This window comes from Bactrocera tryoni, unplaced genomic scaffold, assembly GCF_016617805.1.
Source record: "Bactrocera tryoni isolate S06 unplaced genomic scaffold, CSIRO_BtryS06_freeze2 scaffold_777, whole genome shotgun sequence".
Lineage (NCBI taxonomy): Eukaryota > Metazoa > Arthropoda > Insecta > Diptera > Tephritidae > Bactrocera > Bactrocera tryoni.
Genome location: NW_024396436.1, coordinates 27524 through 41686, shown reverse-complemented (window position 1 = coordinate 41686; position 14163 = coordinate 27524). Strand labels below are relative to the sequence as shown.

At 37.4% G+C, this 14163-nt stretch overlaps 2 protein-coding genes across 2 annotated transcripts; both read right to left on the bottom strand.

Moving 5' to 3' along the window:
- Nucleotides 1-1530: 1530 nt before the first annotated feature.
- LOC120781950 (putative odorant receptor 69a) lies at nucleotides 1531-4044 on the bottom strand. Its single transcript, XM_040114112.1, has 5 exons — nucleotides 3592-4044; nucleotides 3064-3493; nucleotides 2798-2996; nucleotides 2119-2274; nucleotides 1531-2052 (listed from the first exon to the last, which is right to left on the bottom strand). Exons 1-5 carry the CDS (start codon nucleotides 3995-3997, stop codon nucleotides 1999-2001), a joined length of 1245 nt encoding a protein of 414 aa, XP_039970046.1. The 5' UTR covers nucleotides 3998-4044; the 3' UTR covers nucleotides 1531-1998.
- Nucleotides 4045-11179: 7135 nt separating this feature from the next.
- Nucleotides 11180-13820, bottom strand: LOC120781949 (putative odorant receptor 69a). Its single transcript, XM_040114111.1, has 5 exons — nucleotides 13179-13820; nucleotides 12089-12518; nucleotides 11830-12028; nucleotides 11481-11636; nucleotides 11180-11418 (listed from the first exon to the last, which is right to left on the bottom strand). Exons 1-5 carry the CDS (start codon nucleotides 13612-13614, stop codon nucleotides 11368-11370), a joined length of 1272 nt encoding a protein of 423 aa, XP_039970045.1. The 5' UTR covers nucleotides 13615-13820; the 3' UTR covers nucleotides 11180-11367.
- Between the last annotated feature and the right edge of the window lie 343 nt (nucleotides 13821-14163).

Here is a 14163-nt window from a genome sequence, read left to right as displayed (position 1 = left end):
CTTGCCAACAGGTGCTACTTCGGACTGAGTAGGCAATTGAGAAGCAAAGTCCTCTCTCGACAAACAAAAACCAAACTCTATAAGTCACTCATAATTCCCGTCCTGCTGTATGGTGCAGAGTCTTGGACGATGTCAACAACGGATGAGTCGACGTTGCGAGTTTTCGAGAGAAAAGTTCTGCGAAAGATTTATGGTCCTTTGCGCGTTGGCCACGGCGAATATGGCATTCGATGGAACGATGAGCTGTTCGACATATACGATGACATTGACATAGTTCAGCGAATTAAAAGACAGCGGCTACGCTGGCCAGGCTCATGTTGGTCCGGAATGGACGAAAACACTCCAGCTCTGAAAGTATTCGACGCTGTACCCGCCGGTGGAAGCAGAGTGAAGAGGAAAATCTCCACTCCGTTGGAAGGACCAAGTGGAGAAGGCCCTGGCATCGCTTGGAATATCCAATTGGCGCCACGTAGCGAAAAGAAGAAACGACTGGCGCGCTGTTGTTAACTCGGCTATAATCGCGTAAGCGGTGTCTACGCCAATTAAGAAGAAGAAAATGCCGTATATGCTTTGTTTTTGTTATTGGTGTTTTTGCGGTGAAATTATTGTGTGGCGTGTCTACGCCAATTAAGAAGAAGAAAATGCCGTATATGCTTTGTTATTTGTTATTGGTGTTTTTGCGGTGAAATTATTGTAACGCTGAATGAATTAAATTTAGGTATTTTTGTTTTACTCGTGAAAGCATCAGTTTCGTTGTACTAGTGCTTACATCTAGTAAGTTGTTCACGGCACTTTTCATAATCTCACTGATTGTGGAAGGAATTACCCCCTAATGGCTTAAGAATATTACAATTAATTACTTAATTTAATGCCTGATTGTTATCAATTTACGTCCCCAACGAGCAGGGGTTCTCTATTATTTTGTTTGCCTCGATATATCAGCATAGTCTTTTCAGAAATAGTGCTATAATACTCAGATTGAACTGCTATTATTAGCTTTGAACGAGATTCCTTTTAATGAAAAGACATCTGAAATTCAAGCAACAAATGGTCGAAGGTCTCACCGGAGGCTTAAATCTGGTACCACACAGAGCAGTTAGCCCTTGGAGTTCGCTGAAATCTGTTCATTGGGTTTGGCCCTTTGGGGAGATTCGTGGTGGCTGTGGTAGAATTGAAAGTTCAGATTAGTGAATGTCGATCATTTATGGAACTAAATGAGTGTATAAAAAACATTTTCAGTAAATTTATACCTTAAATGCTTCAACTAAATGACCAGAATCATAGTCATATTACTCAACTCCTACTGAACTTGAGCCTTGTCATACAAAATTGTTGATTTCATTATGTGTTAAAAGTTGTGAAGCGCTTTGCATATTAGTGCATATCTTCTTTTTCAATTACCATTGAACATTTATCAATAAAAATTATTTCATACGCTGCCATTTCATACAGTTATAAATTATAATATAGTTTTGCAAAAAATATGATGGATGCCTCGCTGATTTCACCGCAAATAAATTTCCCTTTCACTGGTCGATAAATACAAATTTATTTATTTTAGATAAGGAAATTGCAAACGAAATTAATGCGATGAATCTGAATAAACAGATAATTTATATAAGAGCAAGTAATTTGTAAATATGTGTGTGTGTATGTAAAAATATTAAAAAAAATAATGAGCTTTAAAAAAATATAATTATTTCACAAATTGCTACATATTTGTGTTATCGTTTCGAGCAGGTCTAACGATTTAATTTAAATGGTGTGGGACTTCGCTAATTTTATGGTTAAATGACATTCAATGTCGTGCTTAATTGGAGCCAACATTTTGAGTGAGCATCTAGTAAAACACATGTATCACAAAAACTATTTTTGGGACTATCGTGTTGATTAAGGGAACCTGGTGAATCACTGCTCATTGCAGCTGAAAACATTTTACAAGTTGTTGCATTCCATCAGTTTAAATTCGCTTTCCATAACATGTCAAATCTGATATTATTACTGACCCATGGCTTGGAAAAATGTGAACAAGCTATATGACGATCTTAAAATCTGAAATGATACTTAAATTAAATTACGGTAAAATTTGAAGTTTATCAATATTATCTAGAAACATACCGCGGTAAAGGTGGGCATTGAGACTGTGGTGAATTTGTATGCTTTCAATTCAGTTGGTATGCGACAGCGCATAATAAAAAATAGTATCATTTTCCGGTAAGCCAAATTTCCATCATACCAGTTGCCATAAAAAGCTGCGTTCAGAAGTTTATCGCTCTATAAATGAGAATGAGAATAGAGAATATAAAATATTCTTTAATAGTGAACGAGCTTTGAAAAGAGTGTTAATTTAGAATACTTTTGAAGTGTGATCAAAATCGGGTTTCGGTTCGTTCAAGGATTAAAGAGGGGCTCAATGACCTAAATCATGGGAACTCAATATAGAAAGTAGAATCAAAAGAAGAGAAGACTGAGTTAAGAAACTTTTTTTACCGAAAAATAACCCGATAGAGATCACACTTGTAGAGTTGCAGACATATCAAAAAAGTGTTTAGCTACTGCTATATTCAAGTACCGACATATAGCTTATCAAGAAGTAGATCGACGCAATTAATAATGAAGCTAAGCAATCCTTAACTAGTCTTAAGCAGTCTTAGTCTATCGGCGTAAATGCTAATCTCTCTCTTCAGCAGTCCTCTTTTACATTATTTTTTGCAGACAACTAATAATCTGCGGGCAGAACCGAGGGAGAATTTGACCTCTTTCTATTTTCATTTCACGAACCCACGATTGTACTCACCGTTTCCGTTAGCTCCTTGCCGGTGTAACATATGAAAAACGTAAAAACAATGAATGAAGTCAGACCAATGGAGTATTTGAAGGCATGAGCCAAGCTGATCATGACCATGGAAAAGCTCATCAAACAGATCGCTATGGCAGAGGTGCAGAAATTCACCATGAACGATACGTTGAAGATAGCATTAGTTTCCTTGGAGTAGCTTCGGTTAAAAAAGGAGGGAAAATTAAGAGTTATCGTAAAAACTCTTTCACCACACACACACTCACCTCAGCAACTGACTGTGGTAGTTTATTAAATACTTCAACTCCTCGTTAGCATTTGCGCCAGCGGCATCGATTGTCTCCAGCGCATTGGCCAAGTAATCGAAATGTATTTGCAACTGAGTCGTGAAGAAGCAGAGCATAAATTCAGCGGCCATAATGAAGGCGACACCGGTCAGCGATGACTGCACTTGACAAACATAAGCGAGCGTAAATGACGCAAACGACTTGGTGTTGCGCTCGTTTTGCCAGGGATACCACGTATTGGACTGGTAACGATATTTCCAAACGACACCCGGTGTCGTCCACTCGTACAAAAACTCGACAATCGGCAGGGAGTTGTAATAAGCGAATGCGAACAAGTAAAGTGTAGTCGTGAGCTTCATCAGTTTATTGGCCTTCAACACAAAATGCTCAATACGATGTGGAAATTCCACTGAAGATTTCCAGTAAAAGCCGAGTAAAAATTATAGAAAAACTTGTTTACCATTCATCAAACATACCGACGTTATGTACTTGTAGACACATACTCACCACCTCTTAGCGGTCGTTTTGTGAATTTGGCTTTCCTTTGGAGGCATGCCGTCGGGAATAACTGCTGAAATTTCTCTAAAAGCATCGCTATGCGATCTCCATACCAAAACATGACGAGCATATTCGATGTTCCGACCATGGTCAGCCCCATAATGCCTCCAGTTTCGGTTACCTGCACGATCGTGGACTGAGCGCTGCTCTCGTGCGGCATGAAGAGATAAATGAGCATGCCGATATTCTGATAAACCAAATTTATAGCGCCGAAGGTGAAGAGCGCGCGCCTGAGCCAGAGCCTGCGATAGCTGTACGTGCATGCGCCGCTCCAAGTGAAGGGTTCCGATGCAGCCAGATCTAAGGTGAAGTAGGGATACTTCAAGCAATGCTTCATTGAGTAGATTTCCGACATTTTGTCTTATATTAAATATTTTTTTTTTGCGGAACGTATGAGCGCAAGCAGTGTTTTCAGAGCTCACGAAATTTCGGTAGAATATGCTTTATATACCCCGTTTTCGTTGCGTTTGCTTCTATTTTTACTTAAGAGTTAATTGAGTAATTTTCTTTTAGAGGAATTCAATTACGTTCCAAGCCTTTGCTTATTATTCTCTTTGCCACATCTCATTAGCCTAACTAATGAGGTAATTATATCAAATTATTGTGTTCGATTTTCTCTTATATGCGCTTTATCGCTGAATACATAAGTATACTTTTTCATAACTACTAAGGCACGCCTATGTTCAGATTCAAAATACTTATACCTTTGATAGTTGGTTATCTACAACACGTCTTGGTCGTTTTCTACACTTTGTGGGTTTTTCAGAGGCAAATTTTTTACACTGAACATGGAAACGTCGTAGAACCCTAAGGAGTATATGTAAGCAATCAGCTAGAGTAGATATAGTCATATTCGACCCTAAGCCTTTGGGATATCGACGTCCTTTTATTCCAAAGAAACTGTTCTTATACTATCTTCACGAAATTATCAACACAGATTATTATCCAAACAATACTAAAATCTCCCAGTTTTTAGATAGAACCAATATATGTAGTATATAGCTGTCATTCAAACTGATTGATCGAATTCTGGGGAAATAGAACCCAATGGTTTAATAAATAATTAAACCGGTTTGACAGGCAATGAAGAAAATGAATCTCCGAATGGAGAAATGCACTTCGATGGGGATAGCAGTCAACGAAATTCGGAAAGAAGCAAAAAATGCTGTCATGACTCCGTGTTTCTCGCACAAACTCAACAACAAAGCCAGTGAAAGTACGATTAATAGAAAACGTTGCCAGTGCCATACGATAAGTGTACAAATTCTTCAATAAGTCATTTCCAAAACGTGTGACTGTATTAGCAAAGATACTTGGTGAAAAAATTGTCCAGTTGTGTGAAACAAGATGGGTAGAGAGGCACGATGCTGTCCTTCAATTTGTTGCGAAGTTACCGTTGATCATCGAAGCTCTGTCAAAAATCAGTGAGTGGAAGAACACAGAAACAGCAGGCAAAGCAACAATTTTCATAACGGCTTTGTGCAAGTTCGAATTTATCGTCGGGCTCTTCTGTCTCAGCGACATTCTATCGCTCACCCATTCGCTCAGCGTAGTTCTTCAAAAGGAAGCAATTGATTTGGCGAAGGTATCAAAAATGATTGGGACGTTGATTGCTACGTTGGAAAAAAAGAGGGAAAAAGTTGATGAAATATTCCGATTGATTTATTCAGAAGCCAAGAAAATGGCGGAAAAACTCGGTGTTGACGAAGCGAAACCGAGAACATGTGGTCGACAAACCAAACGAGAAAATTACGACGTGAAAACTTGCGAAGATTACTACAGGGTCTCTGTCTACATAGCTCTGCTGGATACCATCAAAGAAGATTTGGAAGCTCGTTTTTCACAAGAAGTTTTGGATGGTTAAAAATTGAGTGTGTTGCTCCTAGAAAAAGCAAGTCTTTTAAAAGAAAACGAAATCGATGATTTAATCGGATGCTTGATAGAAAGATTCGGGAATCTTCTGGATGATGAAAAAAGCGTATAAAAATTGAAATTCAAAGGTGAATTAAGCTACTGGCAATGCCACTGGCAGCTGCAACAAAGAATTGAAGGCAGCGAAATTCCAACTTCTGCACTGGAAACATTAAGAAAATGTGATGTCGACATATTCCCAACAATCCACACCTATCTCCGAGTATTCTGTACACTTCCCGTAACAAACACGAGCTCTGAACATTCTTTCTCTTATCTTCGCCGCATCAAAACATGGCTTAGGACGACCTGCTTCAGGAAAGACTAGTAGGATTAGCGTTACTTCATACGCATCATGACATTGAAATCACCGCCGAAGAAGTCATCGAAAGATTCACAAAACTTGGCAGTCATCGTTTTGCGTTATGAAACACGCAATGTAAAAGAATTTTTCTGTTTGAATTTTTAATAAAATGAGCCATCATGTAATGCACGCATATGGTTGACTTTTCGATTATACCCACTTTGTTTTTCTAAAAATTGGAATTGATAATATTTTTTCATAATTTGTATTGTATTTCTCTCGCAATAATAAGTTTGAAACCCAAATCGAAGGATAAATTCATTGAGTAACAAGTAAGGAAGAGCTAAGTTCGGGTGTCACCGAACATTTTATACTCTCGCATGATAAAGTGATAATCGAGATTTCATTATCCGTCATTTACATATTTTTTTATTTTGCTGTAAAATTAATTAGATTAGTAGTTCCTGAGATATGGTTTTTGATCCATAAGTGGGCGACGCCACGCCCATTTTCAATTTAAAAAAAAGCCTGGATGCAGCTTCCTTCTGCCATTTCTTCCGTAAAATTTCGTATTTCTGACGTTTTTTGTTAGTCGGTTAACGCACTTTTAGTGAATTTCAACAAAACCTTTGTATGGGAGGTAGGCGTGGTTATTATCCGATTTCTTCCATTTTTGAACTGTATATGGAAATGCCTAAAGGAAACGACTCTATAGAGTTTGGTTGACATAGCTATAGTAGTTTCCGAGATATGTACAAAAAACTTAGTAGAGGGCGGGGCCACGCCCACTTTTCCAAAAAAATTACGTCCAAATATGCCCCTCCCTAATGCGATCCTTTGTGCCAAATTTCACTTTAATATCTTTATTAATGGCTTAGTTATGACACTTTATAGGTTTTCGGTTTTCGCCATTTTGTGGGCGTGGCAGAAGGCCGATTTTGCCCATCTTCGAACTTAACCTTCTTATGGAGCCAAGAAATACGTGTACCAAGTTTCATCATGATATCTCAATTTTTACTTAAGTTGCAGCTTGCACGGACGGACGGACAGACGGACGAACAGACGAACGGACAGACAGACGGACGGACAGACAGACATCCGGATTTCAACTCTACTCGTCACCCTGATCACTTTGGTATATATAACCCAATATCTGACTCTTTTAGTTTTAGAACTTACAAACAACCGTTATGTGAACAAAACTATAATACCCTCCTTAGCAAATTTGTTGCGAGAGTATAAAAATATCTTAAGCACCGATATTGTAAAAATAGAGAAAATCGGAAGATACCTTCGCCCACCCCCATATAACAGTTCTGTTAGGGGGTTACATGGGGTTCCTCGGTTAAAAGACCCTTTTTCAACAAATCTTTTCTCATATAAAAAATGCAATATTTCATTGTTACAAACATACACTATTAACGAAGAAATTCTCAAATTAAAAAAAAATCGGCCATTGTGACGCCATTTCCGGTGGCACCTCGGAAAAAAGATGGCAGGATAACTCCTTACAGGATCATCTTAAATTAAAAAATATGTGTTTTAGTTAAAACCTAACTTAGAACTTCGACGAAGGAGGAAAACTGAAAATTGGATTCTTGGCAGATATTTTTACAAAAAAATGAAATATTTGCGACATGTTTTTGTCCAGAAAGTTGTTATCGAAAAAAAATCCTTCTTGCAAGTATTTAAGATTTGTATATCGAAGACTTGTGTATAATTTCATGAAGATCGGTTGAGTAATTCTCGAGAAATCTTGCCAACCGACTTTAAAAACACAGCTTCGAAAAAAACGCATTTAAAGAGGGCGCACTTAGCCTAGCCTAGCCTAGCCTCGAGCGCACAAATTCTCAAGGCTGTATCTCCGAAACTATTACTCGGATCAACTTGAACAATATTGTAGAAGTGATGTAGAATTTAATAAGATAACAAACAAAATTATTTTTTGAAACCCGTAAACCTATGTAACCCCTTAAAAACGCGATAAATCAATAACTAATAACGCCAGAGACTTTAAATGAAACGTCCGACATGGCAAGAGACAAGAGGCCTTTATAAGAGCCGGGCTCAAAACAAGAGGATGGCTGTGGCACTGCCCACATCTACTGATATCGAACAAATTTGGAAAGTAGTTTTATATCAATATTAATATATTCCATTGGGAAAATGGCGAAATCAGATTTATTTGGTGCTGGAAAGTAAGCCTAAATCAAACTCTGGGAGCTAATTATTAATATGTGGCATGTTATTTGTATTAGTATTGACAAAAGGACTTGTTTGAAAATATGTTCTCGAGTATACCTGAAATCTTGGTTTCAACCTCATATCTCTAATGTATTTTGTGAATTTCGATTATCTGGTTGACGTTTTCAGTATCAACTCAATATATTAAATGTAGCCTCTTCGATTGAGTTAATATCGCATATTTCTCATTTAAGGATTATTTAATCTAATTTTCGTTGACGTTATTAAAATCTATTAATGAAACTAAGTGAGTACAAGACCTCCAAATTAATAAGATAACAAATCTGAGAGTTATCCATGTGACAGTATCTCCCGTATTCTTCCCTCTCTTTTGACGGAAACAGTCCGCGGAGACCGACATTATATGGGCTTGAAAATAAAAAGTGTTTAAATCGCTATAATTCGCTAAAAACAAATATTTTCGATTTTTAATTGTCTTATCCCAAATATATTTTCTTATATAACGCGAATCTGCGTATTAATAAGGGTAAGTTAATAATAGTAATTTTTGTCGAATACAAATTCGGATGTTCCCTGTGGCTTCTTCTTTTTTTCTTTCATGCTTAATACAGGAGGAAAAGAAGCCCGTTTAGCATGCGCAGTGCCAGTTGCAAGTATATACCCGCATCCCAAAGACGCGCGATTAGACCAAAATGAATGTAAATTGCGGCAACGTGAGATAGCCGGTCGAATAAAGTATGCCACTAAAGGATCGCATCTCTTGATTTGATGTAGAAAAAACTGGATACATTGTTTTGAGAAGCATACTTATTTGTGTGGTCTACAATAAGTTAGAGTTTCTCATTGCTCATGAAGCATTTCCAAAGCTGGATCGGATATAGTGATCCTTCAATATCATAACATATGTATGCATGAATTATTTGTATATGGTTTTAACTTTATTGGATTTCCTTCAGAATTAACATTTCACTTACAACTATAGCTTAATATACGTTATCGTCGCTGTTCTCGCTGAGACTACTCGCCTTAGACTTTGGGATTCCGTTGAAGCAGAGAATCTCACGGTTTTTGCTGTTGGTATTGTGGTACTATGTGCAGCATTTCTTGCTCGGATGTTAGGCAGACAATGCAGACTGCCAGCGTTCTGGGTTAATTTATACATTAGAAGTGTATTTTGATATTTTATTGATCATTAGATCGTACACCAATAACATATATCTCCCAAACAACCGATTGTTCAGATTTTTTAAACCTAATCTTAAAAATGACTGGCTCGAAATCGGTTTTTGACCCAAATGAAATCGATCTCTTAGGCAAAGTTGTTCAGACTGATCCGTAGAACATTTCCCGCATAAGCGAGTTTTCGGGGTTTTGGCTCCCTGTAAATCAACCCGCCTCGTAAACACTGGATTAAGGAATTGCCATTTAAAAAACATTTACACTGTTATCGACAAGTTGATTCTCAAAACTAGTAATTTTTGTTAAGACGGCATTTCAGCATTCGCTTATTTTGATTTGCCAGGCGGTCTTCGTCTTTCTCAAGTTTTTCATCCAAAGCGAGGTTATCATTGTTAAAAACGTACTCCACTTCAATGTTGTTTGCTACTTCGTATGGAAACTCACCGCTATCGTTCATAATTTGCACATTTCGCCCAAATCTTCATTGTCACTGAAGGCGGCAATATCGTCTGGTAGCACAAGGACATTGTTGATTTTGTCTGCTTGCCGTCCAGGTTTATCATCGCCGATCCAGCTGTCTATTTCCGCCTTAAGGGGGGGTGGGGGGTAAGGTTTGACAATTTTTTTTTTCAATTCTTTTAATTTTTTTTTCTGAACCATCAACATCTCAAGAATATTGTGTTAAAGTTTTAGATCATTCGGAGAAAAACTAACGAAGTTACAGCAGGTTGAATAACGGTACCTCTAACTACCTGCGCTGAGTGTACAAAACTTTGAATCGATTTTCCCAAATATGTCATTTTTAAAGTCGGTGACCAGTCTACAGAAAAAACTACCGCATCGATCGTTTTGAAATTTTGTACAAATATTCTGCATATACATAGCTCTCGAATGACGTCGAGCTTTTCCAAAAATTATAATTTCTAAAAATATTACAATAACAAATAGGTCGATTTTTTTGTCTAAAATCGTCATTTTGGCTTGAAAATGATACAAAAAATTGAAAAATTAAAAAAACCTCGACGTCAATTAAAAGATAAACTAATAAACTAAAGAAAGCATTATGATTTTTTGGTTTCAGATGATCCAGTGATGCTGTAGGCTGGTCACCGCACAACAACTTTTTTTTGGAGGTGCCTGCAGGGATCGCCGATAAATCCGTTATTCCTCGCTATTTTTTGATAAAACTTTTTTAAGTATCCTTCAAATATTGTACTTTCATATAATAATAAGTAAAATAAACCTACAGCAATAATTTTTTCTAAAAAAAATCACGAAAAAAGGTCTTTTTCGACGAAACAAACTTTAGAATAACTTACTACTATAACTGTATAACTTAAACTCATTGAAAGAACATACAAATGTGATAAATGAGTTCCATTCTTCTTGAAGCCGAATGTGTGTATATGTAATATCTGTGGTGAGCTTGGTTATTTTCTGAGTTGTGTGGAGAATTTGTGAACTGCGCGGCCGATGGTGCATCAGAATCATACCCTTTCGTACAAATGAGATGTAAAGTACTTTCTTACCAATGATAATTCATCTAAGTTGTGAGATATAGTATATGTAAAGGCCAGAACAGAGTCTCTTTCAATAAAAAAAGGAAGCTAACAGGTTATAAGTATATTCTACTTAATTCTTCTAAGTTTTTAGAGCTCCAAGTTAATAAAGATTACCTTCCTTGTGGATTTTGTTTAATTAAAACGTTATCGAGGAGAATTTCATAGACAGCTTAATCAATTATTTGTGGTTTGAATTCTCTAATAGAAGTTCCTCCAGCATTTATAACTGGTGGTTATCTTTAGTTAAGCTCTTATTTTCAAAAATAATGATGCCTTTAAAGCAGCAAGTAAAACGCTAAGAATATGGAATATCCATTAAATAAGTTTTTATTCCGTTAATGCCCATCCTTATAAAAAAATCCAAACAATGTTTCTGCAATATCAATAATAAACGAATTTATTAGCTGACTTAAGTAGCTGAGATGCATATTCTATATAATCTAATAACAATTGTCTTTAAACTCTAGTAGCGGTTGTGAAATGCAAGCAGAGATCTCTCTTCCCTCTAGTACAAAATATTGTGCATCTACTATGTTGTTGAAATAATTTCCGTTCATTGTTTCACTACTCAATGGCTCGAAAAGATGTGAAGAGCTGATAAGAAAGCTTCAAGATCTGTAAATAATATTTATAATAATTTATTTTTTGGGCAAATATTTTCTCAGCATACGCCTTACCCTCATATAAGTCTCCATCGAAAGTGACGTATAACCGTAGGCTTGAAATTCGCAAGGGGCTTTTGTGCGCATTATGAAGAAGATAATCAGGCGACGATACTCGTAGGAACCCTCATACCAGTTGCTATAGAAAATTGCTGGACTTATCTTCATGGTCTGAAAAACAGTAAATTTGGTCGAATTATTTCGAAAAAGATGAGCTTTTGCGCTAAAAAGTTGTTAGTTTCACGTTTTCAAAGGGAGGGCCACAGAACTAAAAGCACTTGTAAGTGACCTCGCAAGAGCGGGTTTTCTAGAAATATTGTTGAGGCTCATCTGCTAAATTAAATTTATTTTATGTTATACTTACCTCTCTTATGAGTTCATCGCCGTTCTTACAAAATAGATAACCGAGAATCAGGAAGAAAGAGAAGCCTGCCGAAAACATCACCGCACTAGTGAGGTTGACCAACACCATAGTCAAGCCCATTAAAGAAATCGCAAAAGTGGTGATTATTAAGTCCAAGGTGAAAGTCAAGTTGAATATGGAATTAATGCGCACAACGAGACTGCAAAATAAGTTTGGCGAATTGGACCAAAATGTATGAAAAACACACCACAGGACTTACCGCAACAATTGATTGTGATAGCTGATGAGGGCTTTCAATTGTAGAAGCGCATTCGGCGCACTGGCGTCCAACGCACTCAAGGCACTGGACAGATAATTGAAGTGCATCAGGATTTGTGTGGTGAAAAAGCAGAAAAGATTATCACTACACACTATGAATACAATGCAGATATACTCCGCAATCGCCTGGGTCAGAAATGCGGCCATGAAGCCGATGAACGAGGAGTGATCATTGTGATTGTGCCACGGATACCAGGTATTCGCTTGAGCTCTGTACATAATCTTCTCCTGATGTGTCACAAACGCATAGCACAGCTGGAGAATCGGTATGGAATTGTAGTAGATGTAGCAGTGTATTATGAAACGTGTGAGACGTCTCATGCTAGCGCGTGACTTTTCTTCATAATAACGAAGTCGATAGATGCCAACGGCTTGTACAATACAATTATATTGAAAAAAATATTTAATTTTAATGAAAAATCTCACTGTTCTTATAAAATAGACGCTGGTGCAAATTATATGAAAGTTCAAGAAGGAATGAAGGAAATGATGTAGAGACTTGAGTGGAATGTAATGGGAAATGGGTGTAACGCTTTTGAAGAGTAACCACGGCAAATATTCTAAATTCCGTTATTTGAATGCATGCACCCAAAAAGTTTGCATAAGCTCGTCTGTTGTCCTCTATACCTGCTGGTTGTCGTCTTTCCAAGAGATTGCCGATTCGCGTGGAAGGAGAACTACGGTGACGACTATGCAAAGAAGTTAAAGTATAGTCTGGAATAGTGTGTTTAAAAGCAAAACTCTTCATTTTCCCACTGGTACGCACACAAGTTCCGGCTAAAGTGACTCTTAATAAGATAGATTCCGTTTTTTCGGATACGATAGTGTCTCTTTATCGCTTTGACAGAATTAGGTAGCTTCTTAAGGCTTTTTTAGTGCCGTAAAATGGTTTTGACCAACATGAACATTCTATCGAAAAGTAAAGAACACTTACAGTGCCAATAAAAGTGAAGATGAAGTGGTGGGTGTCAGTATTTGTGTAAGCATTTCAGCCTGGTTCGATTAATAACATAGACAACATAACGACTTACAACCAATCTGACCCTTCTCAGACTCATTCAACTCTGCGAATCTCCTCTGTTTAGCTACACTCGGAAATAGATCCTTGAATTCTTCCAGTACTTTGAGAATATCATGGCGCCGCCAAAAGAGGGTCCACATCTTGTAAATGCCACAACAAAAGTATGAAATTACCGCAAGTACCTCAAATACTTGCGAATCGCTGCTCGAATACAACTCTGCCTCCGGGGTTGCACGTGGCACAAAAACACCAGCGACAAGTGCGGAAACGTTCACAACCAACGTGATTGAGCCGCATATATATAGCACTTGCTGTACGCGATACCAAGATCTGTGCCGAAGGCCAAGCTGGCTGCCACTACACATGAATGGCTCGAAACAAGCCAACTTGAAGGCGAGTGCTGGATATTCAAAGAACGTTTTCAGATCGTAAGCACGAAAGGACATTACGAATTCGTTGAAAATTTCGATTTGTTATATTTTATTTATTTTGTTTCTCCTTTTCGCCTCTTAAATGTCTCCAAATTGCTTTGCAGTTTTTTCCAACAAAATGCTGAAAAATGTCTTTGACTCTTGATGAATTCACTTCACTAAGCACTTTTTAAAATTGCATTTAAAAGTTTTAGTTTTCCTCTTGCCAGCCACACAATTGGGCAACGACAAAGGCGAAAATTTTAAATATTTTGCAGCGCTTGCAATTCCTTTTATATGGAAAATCTATTGTTTGCCCTCAAAGCTGGAATGTGCGCTTTTGTTTTGTCACAGTGTGTGTTCAGTGTATGTTGTGTGGCATGTTGCAGGAAAAGTTTGCGGTTTTTGTTGCATTGATTTAATTTGCAATATTTTAATTGCAACTCTGTTGCGCGCAAAGGGGGCAATGTGTGTTGTGTTGGGCGTATTTATTTTGCTTTGTCCTTGCTAAGCAGTTTTTGTGGTTTTTATAATTGCTTAACGACTTTCAACTGCTCAGTAAATTGGTCAGCGCTGATTGCTTGT

Bases quoted from the DNA above. Each gene is read 5' to 3' on its own strand.
- LOC120781950 (XM_040114112.1), bottom strand. From the start codon at position 3,997: ATGTCGGAAATCTACTCAATGAAGCATTGCTTGAAGTATCCCTACTTC. The intron at 3,494-3,591 runs GTGAGTATGTGT...GGAAATCTTCAG, and splicing joins AAAACGACCGCTAAGAGGTG to TGGAATTTCCACATCGTATT. The intron at 2,053-2,118 runs GTATGTTTCTAG...GTATCATTTCAG, and splicing joins CAATGCCCACCTTTACCGCG to ATTTTAAGATCGTCATATAG.
- LOC120781949 (XM_040114111.1), bottom strand. From the start codon at position 13,614: ATGTCCTTTCGTGCTTACGATCTGAAAACGTTCTTTGAATATCCAGCA. The intron at 12,519-13,178 runs GTAAGTCGTTAT...GTATTGTACAAG, and splicing joins TGAGAAGGGTCAGATTGGTT to CCGTTGGCATCTATCGACTT. The intron at 12,029-12,088 runs GTAAGTCCTGTG...CTTATTTTGCAG, and splicing joins TATCACAATCAATTGTTGCG to TCTCGTTGTGCGCATTAATT.